General features: G+C 41.9%; 2 protein-coding genes across 3 annotated transcripts in view; one reads left to right on the plus strand and one right to left on the minus strand.

Moving 5' to 3' along the window:
- Window positions 1-18813, minus strand: part of LOC138963233 (midasin-like) — a 221192-nt gene that overhangs the window by 104194 nt on the left and 98185 nt on the right. For both annotated transcript variants that reach the window (XM_070335290.1, XM_070335291.1), the window contains exons 25-31: window positions 13544-13651; window positions 12385-12492; window positions 8534-8851; window positions 7225-7353; window positions 2802-2961; window positions 2336-2437; window positions 1036-1207 (exon numbers count right to left, since the gene is read on the minus strand). In XM_070335290.1, coding sequence (XP_070191391.1) covers window positions 1036-1207; window positions 2336-2437; window positions 2802-2961; window positions 7225-7353; window positions 8534-8851; window positions 12385-12492; window positions 13544-13651 — 1097 coding nt within the window. The remainder of the gene's footprint in view (window positions 1-1035; window positions 1208-2335; window positions 2438-2801; window positions 2962-7224; window positions 7354-8533; window positions 8852-12384; window positions 12493-13543; window positions 13652-18813) is intronic.
- Window positions 3991-6587, plus strand: LOC138960998 (uncharacterized). Its single transcript, XM_070332613.1, has 2 exons — window positions 3991-4741; window positions 5923-6587. Exons 1-2 carry the CDS (start codon window positions 3991-3993, stop codon window positions 6585-6587), a joined length of 1416 nt encoding a protein of 471 aa, XP_070188714.1.

An 18813-nucleotide genomic window follows, 5' to 3' on the forward strand; every position in this document is an offset into this window, starting at 1 on the left:
TTTACAAAACAGTGCACTTGAAGCTGCAGTAATTCAGTCTCACCAATGTGTTCAAAATCGTCAACAGAGAGCTCCACTGTGTGTTCGTTTTAGACTTTGCCTTTCGTCAACCAGATCGAAGTCTTCACTCTCTCCTCAAGCCAACCAAAATTCCATTTGTTTTTCACACTTGAGTCGATTTCGGCCGCAAGGGCCTTATCGCTTTTCGTAATTCGTCGATGCATGGTGACCAAAATGGCGCGTGGTCTAGAAACTGCACGATCCGTAAAAACAAAGAAAGCGCTCGGAAATCTTCGGCAAATTCCGGAACAAGCATAAAACCACTTGCTCGACAGCATTCTTATCATCCTCGGGTTCTACTCGGCAAATTTCGTACTAGCAACATTCAGTCCAAATGAGAATACGTCAATTGAGAATAAACTATCGCCGATGGAAGCTGTTACGCGGATGAAAGTACCGTACTCCCCCCCCCCCCCCCAAATTTTCTCAACGGATTTACATCGATCTCAGAAATGACCCTAGGGCTCATTAAAAAGGCTGATTTCCGCCAAACGGCGAAAGATTCTCTTGCCTGAGTACACACAAATGCACACACACACATGCTTAGACTTAACAACACATGCTTCTTCCCATTTCAACAAAACCTGTTTTAGAATGAAATTGTAAAACCCCTGGAGCCATAATCAGACTCGTGCTATAGAAAAGTTATTTACTATTATTCATATTATTATTATCACTGATATTCTTCAACATTGCTCATTACCATACTAGACAGTACTCCAGCATTATTCACTTCTTCAAGATGCCTTCAATTTCAACCAAATAAGCACAACCTGTCAGTCACCTGATCAGTCACATGTAACTGAGCTAAACAAAGAATAAAAAAAAACAAGAATGGTATGTTAATGGAATCTTTAATTTATGACAAAACAAAATGTTACATTCACTGTACTTTGACCCAGCGGTTAACGTGGACAGACAGACACACACCAAACGTGAGCTAAACACCACCTTCCAAATCATTGCAAGACCCACCTGCAAAAGTTGACATTGTCGATGAGAAGCCAGTCTCCGTTGCGGAGCGCCTTGACCAGAAGACTGTCCACCCACTCAAACGTCCCTCCCCCGGCTGCCCCTGCCCCGGGATGACCTTTCTTCAGGGCACCCTCTTCACGCTTCAGTGACTCGGATAACTTCTTCAGTTGCTCTGTTCAGACAAAAAGATCCCATTTGATTAGCCTGCATGCCCACGACAAAGATCCCATTTGATTGGCCTGCATGCCCACGACAAAGATCCCATTTGATTGGCCTGCATGCCCACGACAAAGATCCCATTTGATTGGCCTGCATGCCCACGACAAAGATCCCATTTGATTAGCTGCATGCCCACGATAAAGATCCCATTTGATTAGCCTGCATGCCCACGACAAAGATCCCATTTGATTAGCTGCATGCCCACGATAAAGATCCCATTTGATTGGCCTGCATGCCCACGACAAAGATCCCATTTGATTGGCCTGCATGCCCACGATAAAGATCCCATTTGATTGGCCTGCATGCCCACGACAAAGATCCCATTTGATTGGCCTGCATGCCCACGATAAAGATCCCATTTGATTGGCCTGCATGCCCACGATAAAGATCCCATTTGATTAGCCTGCATGCCCATGATAAAGATCACATTTGATTGGCCTGCATGCCCACGATAAAGATCACATTTGATTAGCCTGCATGCCCACGATAAAGATCACATTTGATTAGCCTGCATGCCCACGATAAAGATCACATTTGATTAGCCTGCATGCCCACGATAAAGATCACATTTGATTAGCCTGCATGCCCACGATAAAGATCCCATTTGATTAGCCTGCATGCCCACGACAAAGATCCCAAGTTCACAGTGAAAGTCTCAGGGCTTGGAAACATGAATACACGCATTCAGGGAAAAACATGGGTAGAGTTGTACTGTAGGGCAGCTCACTTAGAGAGGGGGGTCGTTGTGAGGGGTTCCACTGTACTGTAGGGCAGCTCGCTTTCCCCGGTAAGAAAGCAGCCCAAATTTATATGAGGTTAACCTCACAGGACGTCATGATACCAATACGCGCAATACCAAGTCCAACTTGTTTCTCAATTATATGAATTGGCATTTCTCTTCAGATTTGAAGTCAAGGCATCAATGGTTTTGGAAATTTCACCAGCTTGAGGACATTATTTCAGCTCTATATAGCAACAGCAGTGCCATAACTGTTCTGTATTTGAAAAACAAACATAACCACTGCTAGCCAATAACTGCATACAACTTTCTCCACAGGTGAGTGCAATACGCAAGACTAACCTGACTGTGGCCGAAGCCTTTTCAGCTTGGTGACCAGTTTCTGCAATCGATGAACTCTGGTGAGCAATGTCTCGATTTCCTTCCCTGGCTCTTCTTCTGTATCTGAAAAAGACAAAATAAAGGTGTCATTTTATCCAAACAAAAGCTTTTGTTAGTCAATCTGCAATCTGCAGCAGTACTTTATGTGTTTTGTTTCTCTTTCTATGTAGTTTTTTTGTCTATTACAACATAAAGCTCAAAATAACCAATCTTTCTTGAATCACACAGACACACAGGCTAGCCGACAGGCACACACACAACCTCCTTCTGCAATTGTTCAGAGTTTACCAAGAACACCTTTGCATCCTAATGCCAAAATCTCTCTACTAATAATCAGATCTTTAAAACAAATTTTTTTTAAAAGACCATCTTTTTTACTGAACTGTTTGACTCCAACTGTACTATGCAAGACATGAAAAGTGCATACCTTGACCAGACTCAGCTCTGAGAGCGACTAGTTGTGTATCCAGCGTAGTGACCTGTCCCACAGCAGCTGTGTCACCCTCTGCTGATCGTTGCTGCTGAAAAGCTCGCACCTCTGTCACCACCTCCTCTGTCAGCTCGGCTATGTGTCGGCCTATGTCAGCCTGCAATGAGAAAGAGAGAGAAAAAAAAATTAGTCAGCTGTGGGTCTTTCTTTATTTGGTGTTTAACGTCGTTTTCAACCGTTCAAGGTTATATCGCGACGGAGGGAAGGGGGGTGATGGGATAGAGCCACTTGTCAATTGTTTCTTGTTCACAAAAGCACTAATCAAAAATTTGCTCCAGGGGCTTGCAACGTAGTACAATATATGACCTTACTGGAAGAATGCAAGTTTCCAGTACAAAGGACTTAACATTTCTTACATACTGCTTGACTAAAATCTTTACAAACATTGACTATATTCTACACAAGAAACACTTAACAAGGGTAAAAGGAGAAACAGAATCCGTTAGTCGCCTCTTACGACATGCTGGGGAGCATCGGGTAAATTCTTTCTCGTCCCAACCAATATGAGTCCGCTGTGGGTACTAAAAGTAGCCTAAGTCATCTTAGTACAGGGATGGCCAAATTTTCCCCCCTGTCGCCAGGGGCGAGTAAAAAATCAGCCGAGCTGGTAGAAACCGGCTGGCCAGTGAAAATTCTGGTCAAATGCGACCCTTTTGGTTGTAATATCCTGCTTTAAAGCCATATAAACACTGCAGATTCTGTGGTATGTACCGGGCCAGCGAAATTTCTGCCAGCTAGTGACTTTCTTGAAGTGACTTGTCCGGCTGGCGAGTTCAAATTTTGAGTATAAGGATGAATTTGCAGACCTATATATTTGTACATGCATGTGTGTGTGATGTTTCTGTTTGTATTGTGAGAAGGGCGCAACAATCCAAAAACAATGTAACGTTCTAATTTGTCATAAATCAAACGTTCCAATAACATACCATTCTTGTTTTTCGATAAATGAGAAGAAAGGACAAGGAGAGAACAACTTGTGTTTGTGCTTGTAATTAATGCCAGTGCAGATATGCTTCAAAAGCAAGACATTTTCTACATGAATTTCGAAAGTCTCAAACTCAACTCTATTTGCTTCATTCTGCAGGTGATATCTCAACCTATATACTGAAGACAACCATCCACAAAGATGGAGGCCGGTCACACCGTATTCTTCGATGAAGCATCTGACGAGACACGCAATACCACAATTTACCGCGACGGCACCGCTCAGATAGAGGGCGCTGTTCTCATGACGGTGGCTGTGGTTGGTGGGTTGGGAAACCTGATTATTTTCATCTTCACGACAGCTTGCTCCAGGTTCAAAACCACCTCCTGTGCGTTTCTCTCGCATCATTGCATCCTAGACTCGGTCAAATCCATCTACTGTATCCCCTTCGCCTGCGCTCTTCTCCTGGACATAGACATCCCATACTGCAACACTCTGGGCGCCACCTACATCTTTCTCATGACCTTGACCGCGTACAACCTCCTGGCCATTCATATCAACGAGGAGTATCAGCTGACCGATCGCCACGGTTACATACCGGGCGAGAACAAAGCTCACAGACACTATCGCGTGGACGATAAAAATTCGTTCTGGTGTGTGTCCTTCGGAATCTTCATGATATGGTTCACTACGGTTCTCTTACACCTAGGGGTAGCATTTCTACCCAGTTCAGCAGAGTTCAACTACAACATCGGTAACTGCGTGTTTAAGTACGGCACGCGTAAAAACTATGTCATACACATTCTGTGGACGATTCTTGTGACGGCCGCCCTGGTGATCGCCATCATCTGCTTTACGACGTTCTTCTGCAAGCTGAAGGCCAGGATGAACAGTGAAAAGTGGACTCTGCTGCACACGTCCATCTCACGAGAAATGAACCACGCCCCACCCAGCCCTGCTTGCCCAGGATGCGAACACACACAGATGATGGGCGAAGCTGAGATCAGGCAAGAAGAAGATGCCACTGAAGAGGTAAGAAAATGACGCGAAAGAAAATGACGTAATATCAATAACAATACATTGAAGAAGAAATTTTTTTTTTTTTTTAAATATAAAGAAAATAAATAACATTACACTGTACATCACGTGTCATTCCTAACTTATCCTTAGGCCAAAAAAAAAAAAGGTCTGTTTACGGTAACCCGACCGACCCTATTTTTTTCGCGCGACCCTAGACTTTTTTTGGCATTTGGGAAAAAAAAAAAAAAAAAAATCTCAAATAACGTAAAAATATGGTTTTTTGGAGAAAAGAAAAAAAAAAAAAAATCCCGACCTACCGACCCTATTTTTTTGGCCTATGTTACCATAAACAGACCTTTTTTTTTTTTTTTGCCTTACCATCCTGACCAAGTGAGTGTGTGTCCGACAAAACTTTGAGACAGAATTGACCGCAAATGGTTGCTGTGTTTTCTTTTCGTTTTGAGGTAAGGTTTAGTATGTTTTCATATGTAGAGACTGGGAGGTCATTGGTCATATTTCTCAAACTTCATTATAGGAATAGTGTATCGTCTTGCAAAGATAGTTCTTCTCTATTGAGTAAACTGACGGCAAAAAATTCCACTGCTTGCAATTTTTCAACTGTCAAAAATCTAACTTCAGCTTTTTGGACGTATTCCTATTAATGTGAGGATTTGAATCATATAGAGCACACTGGAAAGGCTGCAGTAAAAGCTGAAGAATCATTTTACACTAAAACTCGAACATGTTTTACTCTTCCTTGACAACTCAGGTAAACAGAAATCCAAAAACAGACTGACAACGCTCCAAAATAATGTAATGGAAGTTTAATTTGAACAAAACAAAACAAAACTTGACAACTCAACCAACTTTTTCACTGAAATCATCACTGTATAACCTCTTCCACACATTTCAATCTCTTCCGTTTCTTTCAAAGAAAAGTCGGAATTTTCTTTTTTTTGTAAAGTTGAGGATGAAAGTTGCTTGTTCATTTCAATACTTGTTATTCTCTCAGGTGCCAGGACTCTGGTTCCGAATAATTCTCACTTACTCTATTACACATTTACAGTGCTTCCTTCCCTTTGTTTATCAGATCTGTCTTTTCTTTTGCAAACTGTGACACCCAGCTTCACTACGAGTTTGCCGACGGCATGGCTGACCAGGCGGCCACCAAGCAGATGCAGCTGTGTCTCCGCCGCGTGGTGATCATGCTGCTGATGGTCATCTCCTTCCTGCTCTTCTGGTACCCCCTCTTCATCCTCACCATCTTCGACGTCAACTATAGCCACCCCCCGCAGCAGTACAGGATCTGCATGATCGTGGCGTGGGCCCACCCCGTCACCACGCCCGTCTTCTGCGGCATCATCTACTTTGACATGCTGCACATCAAGACCATGTCCAGGTCCGTCTACTCGGCCGCCATCCCTCTCAAAGACTCCACCTCCTTTTCTTCCGCGAATTATCCACCGCGAGACGACGTCTGGCAGACGGTGCCTCAGAGGTACAGGCTGGACGATGTGGGTTTCACCAATGAGAACTTCTCGTTTTCTCACCACGGGTCGCCTTGTCGCATACAGCGGCAGAGAGCCATTAGCGATGACCTTGAGGACCTCGAGGATCTTTCGTGTGAAGGTCACAGGCAAGGTCACAGTGTTGAGCATGACAGCGAGATTCACAGTGTACCCCCATGTCTGGTGCACAGTGTGATGAACGAAGGTCAAGAGCACGGCTCGCATCACTCATGTAGCGCACAAGACAGCTATCAAACTCTCATCATGTAAGTTAAAATTGGATACCATACAGATGTGAAACAGTGTCAGTCTCAAGGCATTCAGCAAACTCATCCTTTTACTGGGAAGTTTCTCCCAAGCATTTTCTTTTTTTCCCCAATGAATTGCATGTACAGTAACTTGGACCAAATATTCAGGTAGGATTGTACAACTAAGAAGCGCTGTTGTATTTTATCCACACAAGTACGCTCATGGATGCAGCAACACTGGAGTCAAACGAAGCACAGCAGATTTCAAAAGGCATCAGCAAGCTAAGCAAAACTCCATGTGAGAACGAGAAGTGACTCACAAAAACATTAACTAAAGACAGTGTTATCCCACTCAAACTCAAACAAACAGATGAATTCCTGAAATAACTGTCAGGTTTTATGGGTTGTGGACGATTCGCTTTCCCTAGTTTTTCCTCCCTTTTCGATAGGAACACTGAGGCGAGCTACATGTGACATTGTAGGCTTGCCTGCCTCAGTGTTTCTGTAGAAACAAGGGAAAAGCAACTCTTCCACAACCTATAAAAACCTGACCGAGTTATTTCTGAACCTTCTGTATTGACTTTAGTTATGTGCACAGTTTAATGTTTTACATAGCGACCAATGTAAATCCATGCGACCACTCAATGATGTACACTGACCTGTTCAAATCCTCCCAGCAGCTCGGTGGTGTCCATGGCACTGCTCATGGGTAGCACGTGCAGCGTGTGACCTGTCACCTCAGCCAGCAGACGCACAATGCTGGACTTGCCACTGGATGAGGGACCGACCTGCAGGGAAGACGATCATTATCATATCTTGTTTTTTACAGTGGAACCCCTTTTTAAGAACCCCAATTTAAGACTTCCCCTTTTTAAGACCTTGATTTTTTCGTTCTGTTCATAACCTCTGTAAATTAACCTTTATTTTAAGACTCCCTCCTTTTTAAGACCTGATTTCCCACATTGAAGTCTTAAAAGGCAGGTTCCATTCATTTTTCTTAAAAGTCTTATGACTGAAAGTCTCACTTGTGAAAAGTTTTCACCACTACAGTACAGTACGGTACAGTTAGTTTCCATCAACTTTTCAACACTGCAAGATGCAGCAAACTCAAAGTCAAGTCAAGACAAGACATTGCTTGATTAGTAAAGTCAGGATCAGGATCGATACATTGCAGGAACCTTTTTAGGTTATCATCGCAACGGAAACGAGAGAACGCAACCCCAAAAATTAAAAATTCTAATAATAGGAATTATTTGATCCTAGCCTATTCTCTTTTTCTAGGGAGGTCAGTTAGTGGGGTGAGGGGGGCGGTTGAAGAACAGGCAGCATCCGAGTGACACCCCCAGCCTTCCCCCACACGCAGATCTCCCAACCCCCTAAATCCTATCCCTAACCAAATTTAAAAGCAGGTTGAAGCAAAAGGCTACTCTTATGCATGCTTGAACTGCTCAATGAGGACGAGAATTTAACTATCAGCATTGATCAAGTTTGACATTATCTTAATAATACTAAACTTTACCCCCATTGAACTGCTTTTTTATTTTATTTTTATCCCACATCAAAGAAATGTTCATAAGCTGTTTGCATGAAACATGCCAGTCAGTCTGCAAACTCTGTGAACAACTGAATAACCTCAAAACTTTCACGGGCACATATGATGAAATATGACATACAATAAGCAAACTAAGACAATAACTGACAGTGAAAAACCTGAAAGGCCACGGTCCACGGCGGCAGGGGCAAAGAACAGCCTCTCCTGGTTCCAAAATGAATGTTGATAAATGATAAAATAATACACATTTTGCCTCCATCAACCATCCAAACCAGTTTTTTTTTTTTATTTTTTTTTTTTAACTTTTATCAACATTTTCTTGTTTTTATAAGTGTTCAATAACCGGATTTCTGTTGAGAACCGGATAGGTGTTAGCCCTGCTAATAACCACAGGTCATACACAATGGAAGACTCACCACAATGGCCATCCATCCCATGTTGACACACGTCATCAGCGACTCCAGGGGTCCCAGGCTGTGGTGCAACATCATCACCTCCCCACCATCACCACCACCACCACCACCGCCAACCCGACACGCTCTGCGCGAAAAAGCATGTCCGGCCTGGACGTGCGACGGTGTGATGTGAACAACTCGGCTGGGCCGGTAAAGCTGAGCATTCTCGCCGAACACTTGGGAGTAGAGTTGAGCCACCATTTGTTTATCCTTGTCAGTCCTCATTCTGTCTTGGTAAACGAGGCTGACGTACTCTCCGGGATCCAGTCTAGTTGCAGCCTGATGAAGTCACACAATAAGAATCAGACTGTAAGTCACGAATGATAAGAAAGAAGAAGAAATAGAAGCCTATAAATATATTTTTAGAGAAAATGTGTCAGTGTGAAATGTTCAGCTCTGACATCAACAGTTGGTAAACAAGGCTGAAATACTCTACAAGATCCAGCCTGCTTATAGCCTGGTGAAGTCACACACAGCTCTGACATCAACAGTTCTCATTCTGTCCTGGTAAACAAGGCTGAAATACTCTACAAGATCCAGCCTGCTTATAGCCTGGTGAAGTCACACACTAAGAATAAGGCTGAAAGTTGATTTTTGTAAAAATGTGTCAGCATGTAATCTTTAGTTTAACATTGAGTGTACAAAGCAAAATAAAATGTACCAGTTTTTCTCAAGCCTGTTTGTAGCCTGGTGGAGTCACATACTTTCAAGAAAGAAAAAGTGTTCATGTGTTATTTTAGTTTTAATTTCAGGTGAAGAAGAAAACTACATGTTTCTTTTTTTGTGTGGACACTGTTCAGTTTTGAGTCAAGATAAAATCAGGTAACCTGTTTGAGTGTGTGTGCTTATTTGAAATTAGAATGTAGAAAACTCTCTGCTTCATTCCTTTTCATACCAGTTACTGTTTCATCCTGAATTGTTCTCAACCTTCACCTTGCATCCATTGACATGTCTAACTCTGTGTCACTATAACACACAAAAATACTTCAAAAGCAAGGAATGAAAAAAGCTGTGAAGCTTTAAAATGATAAAACAATCACAGCATGCAAAAATGTAAACATTATCATTGTTCCTGGACTGCTTGCAACGACCATCACATTGAAATGACAGCCTTCGTCAAACATCCAGGGTTTCTGTTGCATCATATCTAACCCTCACCCCATCAAACACAGGTGACAGCTACTATCAGATGCTCGTCTTTCGTCAAAACTTCAATATTCACCTTTGATTATACTGTAGTCTGTGTCTCAATAGAATTCTGAAAATAACTTTTCGTTTTTTATGGATTGTGGAAGAGTCGGTTTATGAGAAGCAAGCAGTTAAAAAGGGGCATCGACAGAGCCAATGAAGGAGGATAAGGAACTTGTGAGATCATACGTGACCCTCCACCACGGAGTGAGTCGGATGTCACCTTGCGCGGTTCTGCGCTAGGCCTAATATACGTCCGGGGGGTGTCAGGTATCAGTGCGAGGGTCACCTTAGTCACAGGCTTATAACTCGAACAGTTTTCGCTCTTTTCTAAAACGGTTTTCCCCACTGGATAGAGCATAACAAACTCTTTATGAAAATGTAAAAATATAAAAATCACGCAAAGGTGACATGCGACTCATTCTGTGGTGGAGGGTCACATATATACCAGTGACTGCAGCCATTCACATCTTACAAAGTTCTGTTATTCTTCCAATAAAAAAGCTGTCCCTTAAAGGATGACAACAATTACAGCATGCACTCATGTAGGCATTCATTGTTCCTGGACTGCTTGCAACGACCGTCACATTGAAATGACAGCCGGCTTTGTTAAACATCCAGGGTTTGTGTTGCATCATATCTAACCCTCACCCCATCAAACACAGGTGACAGCTACTATCAGATGCTGTTCTTTCATCAAAACTTCAATATTCAACTTTGATTATGCTGTAGTCTGTGTCTCAATAGATGTATTCCATAAATAACTATGTCAGGTTTGTATGGGTTGTGGAAGAGTTAAGTCCCTTTGTTTTTTCACCCTTACTTTTCCATAGAAACACTGTGGCAAGATACATGTGACATTGTAGGCATCCTTCACTGTTTCTATGGAAACAAGGTAAAGCAACTCTTCCCGGAGTTATTTCTGAACATAGTCTATTTTGTCAGTATTTTATATTTTTAGTTCTGACTTGAGCATAAAAGACGAACAAATGAACTCTTTTTTTCTTCAGCCTATTTGCAGTCTGGTGGAGTCGCACAAGGAGAAACAGGCTGTTGGTTCATTTCGGGACAAATGTGTCAGCGTGTTATCTTTAGTTTTGAATTGAGTGCAAGGAGCAAAATAAAATGTACCAGTTTTCTTCAAACTTGTTTGCAGCCTGGTGGAGTCACATACTTTTAAGAAAAAATATGAGTTCATGTGTTATATACTGCAGCCACTCACATCTTACAGAGTTTTGTTATCATTCTAATAAACACCTGTACTTCAGTTTGAAAACAACAATCACAGCATGCACACATGTAAACATTCATTGTGCCTGGACTGCTTGCAACGACCGTCGCATTGAACGGACAGCCTCCGTCAAACATCCAGGGTTTGTGTTGCATCATATCTAACCCTCACCTCATCAAAAGCAGGTGACAGCTACTATCAGATGCTGTTCTTTTATCAAAACTTCAAAATTCAACTTCCATCTGTGTCAGAAAGATAGAATTCTTCTCAGGGCATGTTTCCCGCCACAGATCGGTCAAGGCTAGTACAGGGGACAAGAGTGTCCTATCACTTATACATACTACAGTATAATCAAAGGTGAAAATCAACAGCCTGGCTGCTTTCTGTGTGGAGACAGGGGATATTTTGCTGCATTAGATTTATTTGCAGATGAACATTTATGTCCCTCGCAAAATCAATTCACACACACAAAAATCCCACCCTGTACAACAGCAAGGCTTAGCATAAGTTAAAATTGAAAGATGCTCTTATCACATCTAAACACTCTGTACAACAGCAAGGCTTAGCATAAGTTAAAATTGAAAGATGCTCTTATCACATCTAAACACTCTGTACAACAGCAAGGCTTAGCATAAGTTAAAATTGAAAGATGCTCTTATCACATCTAAACACTGTACAACAGCAAGACTTAGCATAAGTTAAAATTGAAAGATGCTCTTATCACATCTAAACACTGTACAACAGCAAGGCTTAGCATAAGTTAAAATTGAAAGATGCTCTTATCACATCTAAACACTGTACAACAGCAAGGCTTAGCATAAGTTAAAATTGAAAGATGCTCTTATCATATCTAAACACTGTACAACAGCAAGGCTTAGCATAAGTTAAAATTGAAAGATGCTCTTATCACATCTAAACACTGTACAACAGCAAGGCTTAGCATAAGTTAAAATTGAAAGATGCTCTTATCACATCTAAACACTGTACAACAGCAAGGCTTAGCATAAGTTTAAATTGAAAGATGCTCTTATCACATCTAAACACCCTGTACAACAGCAAGGCTTAGCATAAGTTAAAATTGAAAGATGCTCTTATCACATCTAAACACTCTGTACAACAGCAAGGCTCAGCATAAGTTAAAATTGAAAGATGCTCTTATCACATCTAAACACCCTGTACAACAGCAAGGCTTAGCATAAGTTTAAATTGAAAGATGCTCTTATCACATCTAAGCACCCTGTACAACAGCAAGGCTTAGCATAAGTTTAAATTGAAAGATGCTCTTATCACATCTAAACACCCTGTACAGACCACTTACATGAGAAAAAAAAATCTTTAAAAGACAGTGAAATATTGACAGCAACCAGTTTCAACACTAATAAAATGATCATACCTGATTGGCCAGCAAGAGGTCACACCATCGGTTGATGTCACGCAGGTTGAACTCCCAGGGTGCACCTCTGCGTCCCCACAAACAGCTCACCATTGTTTCCTCGTGCATCTGCAAAAGGACACAAAATGCTATAGATCCCTCTTCCACTTAAAGGGATAATACCCGAGAAAAAAGGCCCTTAGATCACTTCCAAAGCTATACCATAACATTCTGCGTTTCAAATAAATTCTTCAGATTCGTAAAAATTCACCAGAAATTCGATTCAAATGGTCAGATCAAAAATATCCCTTTAAACATCTTTAACTAAAATCTCACAGCGTACTAAGTTACTCTTCTACTGGTGAATTTCTGGCAGAAGTAATGTTGTGCAATGGAACCTGCGATGGGAGGCCATCATCTGTGGTCTCTTTGTCTATTATCTCTACATGTAAGCCCGTCAGGACAGGCCACCTGCAATGAGAGGCCATCATCTGTGGTCTCTTTGTCTATTATCTCTACATGTAAGCCCGTCAGGACAGGCCACCTGCAATGAGAGGCCATCATCTGTGGTCTCTTTGTCTATTATCTCTACATGTAAGCCCGTCAGGACAGGCCACCTGCAATGAGAGGCCATCATCTGTGGTCTCTTTGTCTATCATCTCTACATGTATGCCCATCAGGACAGGCCACCTGCAATGAGAGGACATCATCTGTCTATTATCTCTACATGTATGCCCGTCAGGACAGGCCACCTGCAGTGTAGGGCCACTATTTGCTGGTCAGGACAGGCCACCTGCAGTGTAGGGCCACTATTTGCTGGTCAGGACATGCCACCTGCAGTGTAGGGCCACTATTTGCGGGTACCACTGGTGATCTTTTATCTCTACATGTATGCCCGTCAGGACAGGCCACCTGCAGTGTAGGGCCACTATTTGCTGGTACCACTGGTGATCTTTTATCTCTACATGTATGCCCGTCAGGACAGGCCACCTGCAGTGTAGGGCCACTATTTGCTGGTACCACTGGTGATCTATCATCTCTACATGTATGCCCGTCAGGACAGGCCACCTGCAGTGTAGGGCCACTATTTGCTGGTACCACTGGTGATCTTTTATCAGGAGTACCACTGTATGGACACAATCTTATCTTCTCCGACACTCAAGAGAACATGTTCACACACCTTCATGTTGAAGTCAACCATCTTGGTCAGAACATCCAGGGGCATGCTGGGATACATGGTGGTGCAGATGAAGATGAGGTCATCCCGAGACAGGGGCTCCACGTATACCTGTCCAAAAGAAATTGGACTTTTTGTCAGGATCAACAATCATCAAAAAAACACAGTACAATAACTCATGAAAGTGCAAAGCAGAGCATTAAAGCTTATCAGTTAACCAATACAGCAACATTACAACTGACGGCACAACTGATGCAATGCATCCGAAGGTAAAAAATAAAACTACCCTAGTCAGATGCTACTTCCACAGCACAATCTGTCATATGCGAGTTGAAAGACCAGATCTAAATCCTCCACTCACTCTGCAACTTTGTGATCCAAGCAGTTCCTGCCCTTTTTCCTTCACAACTTTCAGTATTACTCTTGCCATTTTTGTCTTTACCATCCACATACAAACAAAAGCACAGGACTACTTCTCCCTTGTTACATAGGACTACTTCTCTCTTGTTACATAGGACTACTTCTTCCTTGTTACATAGGACTACTTCTTCCTTGTTACATAGGACTACTTCTCCCTTGTTACATAGGACTACTTCTTCCTTGTTACATAGGACTACTTCTTCCTTGTTACATAGGACTACTTCTCCCTTGTTACATAGGACTACTTCTTCCTTGTTACATAGGACTACTTCTTCCTTGTTACATAGGACTACTTCTTCCTTGTTACATAGGACTACTTCTTCCTTGTTACATAGGACTACTTCTCCCTTGTTACATAGGACTACTTCTTCCTTGTTACATAGGACTACTTCTTCCTTGTTACATAGGACTACTTCTCCCTTGTTACATAGGACTACTTCTCCCTTGTTACATAGGACTACTTCTTCCTTGTTACACAGGACTACTTCTCCCTTGTTACATAGGACTACTTCTTCCTTGTTACATAGGACTACTTCTTCCTTGTTACATAGGACTACTTCTTCCTTGTTACATAGGACTACTTCTCCCTTGTTACATAGGACTACTTCTCCCTTGTTACATAGGACTACTTCTCCCTTGTTACATAGGACTACTTCTCCCTTGTTACATAGGACTACTTCTCCCTTGTTACATAGGACTACTTCTTCCTTGTTACATAGGACTACTTCTTCCTTGTTACATAGGACTACTTCTCCCTTGTTACATAGGACTACTTCTCCCTTGTTACATAGGACTACTTCTCCCTTGTTACATAGGACTACTTCTCCCTTGTTACATAGGACTACTTCTCCCTTGTTACATAGGACTACTTCTCCCTTGTTACATAGGACTACTTCTCCCTTGTTACATAGGACTACTTCTCCCTTGTTACATAGGACTACTTCTCCCTTGTTACATAGGACTACTTCTCCCTTGTTACATAGGACTACTTCTTCCTTGTTACATAGGACTACTTCTCCCTTGTTACATAGGACTACTTCTCCCTTGTTACATAGGACTACTTCTCCCTTGTTACATAGGACTACTTCTCCCTTGTTACATAGGACTACTTCTCCCTTGTTACATAGGACTACTTCTCCCTTGTTACATAGGACTACTTCTTCCTTGTTACATAGGACTACTTCTCCCTTGTTACATAGGACTACTTCTCCCTTGTTACATAGGACTACTTCTCCCTTGTTACATAGGACTACTTCTCCCTTGTTACATAGGACTACTTCTTCCTTGTTACATAGGACTACTTCTCCCTTGTTACATAGGACTACTTCTCCCTTGTTACATAGGACTACTTCTTCCTTGTTACATAGGACTACTTCTCCCTTGTTACATAGGACTACTTCTCCCTTGTTACATAGGACTACTTCTCCCTTGTTACATAGGACTACTTCTCCCTTGTTACATAGGACTACTTCTCCCTTGTTACATAGGACTACTTCTCCCTTGTTACATAGGACTACTTCTCCCTTGTTACATAGGACTACTTCTCCCTTGTTACATAGGACTACTTCTTCCTTGTTACATAGGACTACTTCTCCCTTGTTACATAGGACTACTTCTCCCTTGTTACATAGGACTACTTCTCCCTTGTTACATAGGACTACTTCTTCCTTGTTACATAGGACTACTTCTCCCTTGTTACATAGGACTACTTCTCCCTTGTTACATAGGACTACTTCTCCCTTGTTACATAGGACTACTTCTTCCTTGTTACATAGGACTACTTCTCCCTTGTTACATAGGACTACTTCTCCCTTGTTACATAGGACTACTTCTCCCTTGTTACATAGGACTACTTCTCCCTTGTTACATAGGACTACTTCTCCCTTGTTACATAGGACTACTTCTCCCTTGTTACATAGGACTACTTCTCCCTTGTTACATAGGACTACTTCTCCCTTGTTACATAGGACTACTTCTCCCTTGTTACATAGGACTACTTCTCCCTTGTTACATAGGACTACTTCTCCCTTGTTACATAGGACTACTTCTTCCTTGTTACATAGGACTACTTCTCCCTTGTTACATAGGACTACTTCTTCCTTGTTACATAGGACTACTTCTTCCTTGTTACATAGGACTACTTCTCCCTTGTTACATAGGACTACTTCTCCCTTGTTACATAGGACTACTTCTCCCTTGTTACATAGGACTACTTCTCCCTTGTTACATAGGACTACTTCTCCCTTGTTACATAGGACTACTTCTCCCTTGTTACATAGGACTACTTCTCCCTTGTTACATAGGACTACTTCTTCCTTGTTACATAGGACTACTTCTCCCTTGTTACATAGGACTACTTCTCCCTTGTTACATAGGACTACTTCTCCCTTGTTACATAGGACTACTTCTCCCTTGTTACATAGGACTACTTCTCCCTTGTTACATAGGACTACTTCTTCCTTGTTACATAGGACTACTTCTCCCTTGTTACATAGGACTACTTCTCCCTTGTTACATAGGACTACTTCTCCCTTGTTACATAGGACTACTTCTTCCTTGTTACATAGGACTACTTCTCCCTTGTTACATAGGACTACTTCTCCCTTGTTACATAGGACTACTTCTCCCTTGTTACATAGGACTACTTCTCCCTTGTTACATAGGACTACTTCTCCCTTGTTACATAGGACTACTTCTCCCTTGTTACATAGGACTACTTCTCCCTTGTTACATAGGACTACTTCTCCCTTGTTACATAGGACTACTTCTCCCTTGTTACATAGGACTACTTCTCCCTTGTTACATAGGACTACTTCTCCCTTGTTACATAGGACTACTTCTCCCTTGTTACATAGGACTACTTCTCCCTTGTTACATAGGACTACTTCTCCCTTGTTACATAGGACTACTTCTCCCTTGTTACATAGGACTACTTCTCCCTTGTTACATAGGACTACTTCTCCCTTGTTACATAGGACTACTTCTCCCTTGTTACATAGGACTACTTCTCCCTTGTTACATAGGACTACTTCTCCCTTGTTACATAGGACTACTTCTCCCTTGTTACATAGGACTACTTCTCCCTTGTTACATAGGACTACTTCTTCCTTGTTACATAGGACTACTTCTCCCTTGTTACATAGGACTACTTCTCCCTTGTTACATAGGACTACTTCTCCCTTGTTACATAGGACTACTTCTCCCTTGTTACATAGGACTACTTCTCCCTTGTTACATAGGACTACTTCTCCCTTGTTACATAGGACTACTTCTCCCTTGTTACATAGGACTACTTCTCCCTTGTTACATAGGACTACTTCTTCCTTGTTACATAGGACTACTTCTCCCTTGTTACATAGGACTACTTCTCCCTTGTTACATAGGACTACTTCTCCCTTGTTACATAGGACTACTTCTCCCTTGTTACATAGGACTACTTCTCCCTTGTTACATAGGACTACTTCTCCCTTGTTACATAGGACTACTTCTTCCTTGTTACATAGGACTACTTCTCCCTTGTTACATAGGACTACTTCTCCCTTGTTACATAGGACTACTTCTCCCTTGTTACATAGGACTACTTCTCCCTTGTTACATAGGACTACTTCTCCCTTGTTACATAGGACTACTTCTTCCTTGTTACATAGGACTACTTCTTCCTTGTTACATAGGACTATTTCTCCCTTGTTACACAGGACTACTTCTCCCTTGTTACATAGGACTACTTCTTCCTTGTTACATAGGACTACTTCTTCCTTGTTACATAGGACTACTTCTTCCTTGTTACATAGGACTATTTCTCCCTTGTTACATAGGACTACTTCTTCCTTGTTACATAGGACTACTTCTTCCTTGTTACATAGGACTACTTCTTCCTTGTTACATAGGACTATTTCTCCCTTGTTACACAGGACTACTTCTCCCTTGTTACATAGGACTACTTCTCCCTTGTTACATAGGACTACTTCTCCCTTGTTACATAGGACTACTTCTCCCTTGTTACATAGGACTACTTCTCCCTTGTTACATAGGACTACTTCTCCCTTGTTACATAGGACTACTTCTCCCTTGTTACATAGGACTACTTCTCCCTTGTTACATAGGACTACTTCTTCCTTGTTACATAGGACTACTTCTCCCTTGTTACATAGGACTACTTCTCCCTTGTTACATAGGACTACTTCTCCCTTGTTACATAGGACTACTTCTCCCTTGTTACACAGGACTACTTCTTCCTTGTTACATAGGACTACTTCTTCCTTGTTACATAGGACTACTTCTTCCTTGTTACATAGGACTACTTCTTCCTTGTTACATAGGACTACTTCTCCCTTGTTACATAGGACTACTTCTCCCTTGTTACATAGGACTACTTCTCCCTTGTTACATAGGACTACTTCTCCCTTGTTACATAGGACTACTTCTCCCTTGTTACATAGGACTACTTCTCCCTTGTTACATAGGACTACTTCTCCCTTGTTACATAGGACTACTTCTCCCTTGTTACATAGGACTACTTCTCCCTTGTTACACAGGACTACTTCTCCCTTGTTACATAGGACTACTTCTTCCTTGTTACATAGGACTACTTCTCCCTTGTTACATAGGACTACTTCTCCCTTGTTACATAGGACTACTTCTTCCTTGTTACATAGGACTACTTCTCCCTTGTTACATAGGACTACTTCTCCCTTGTTACATAGGACTACTTCTCCCTTGTTACATAGGACTACTTCTTCCTTGTTACATAGGACTACTTCTTCCTTGTTACACAGGACTACTTCTCCCTTGTTACATAGGACTACTTCTCCCTTGTTACATAGGACTACTTCTCCCTTGTTACATAGGACTAC

This window comes from Littorina saxatilis, linkage group LG3, assembly GCF_037325665.1.
Source record: "Littorina saxatilis isolate snail1 linkage group LG3, US_GU_Lsax_2.0, whole genome shotgun sequence".
NCBI classification, from domain to species: Eukaryota; Metazoa; Mollusca; class Gastropoda; order Littorinimorpha; family Littorinidae; genus Littorina; species Littorina saxatilis.

Bases quoted from the DNA above. Each gene is read 5' to 3' on its own strand.
- LOC138960998 (XM_070332613.1), top strand. From the start codon at position 3,991: ATGGAGGCCGGTCACACCGTATTCTTCGATGAAGCATCTGACGAGACA. The intron at 4,742-5,922 runs GCCCTGCTTGCC...CTTTTGCAAACT, and splicing joins AATGAACCACGCCCCACCCA to GTGACACCCAGCTTCACTAC.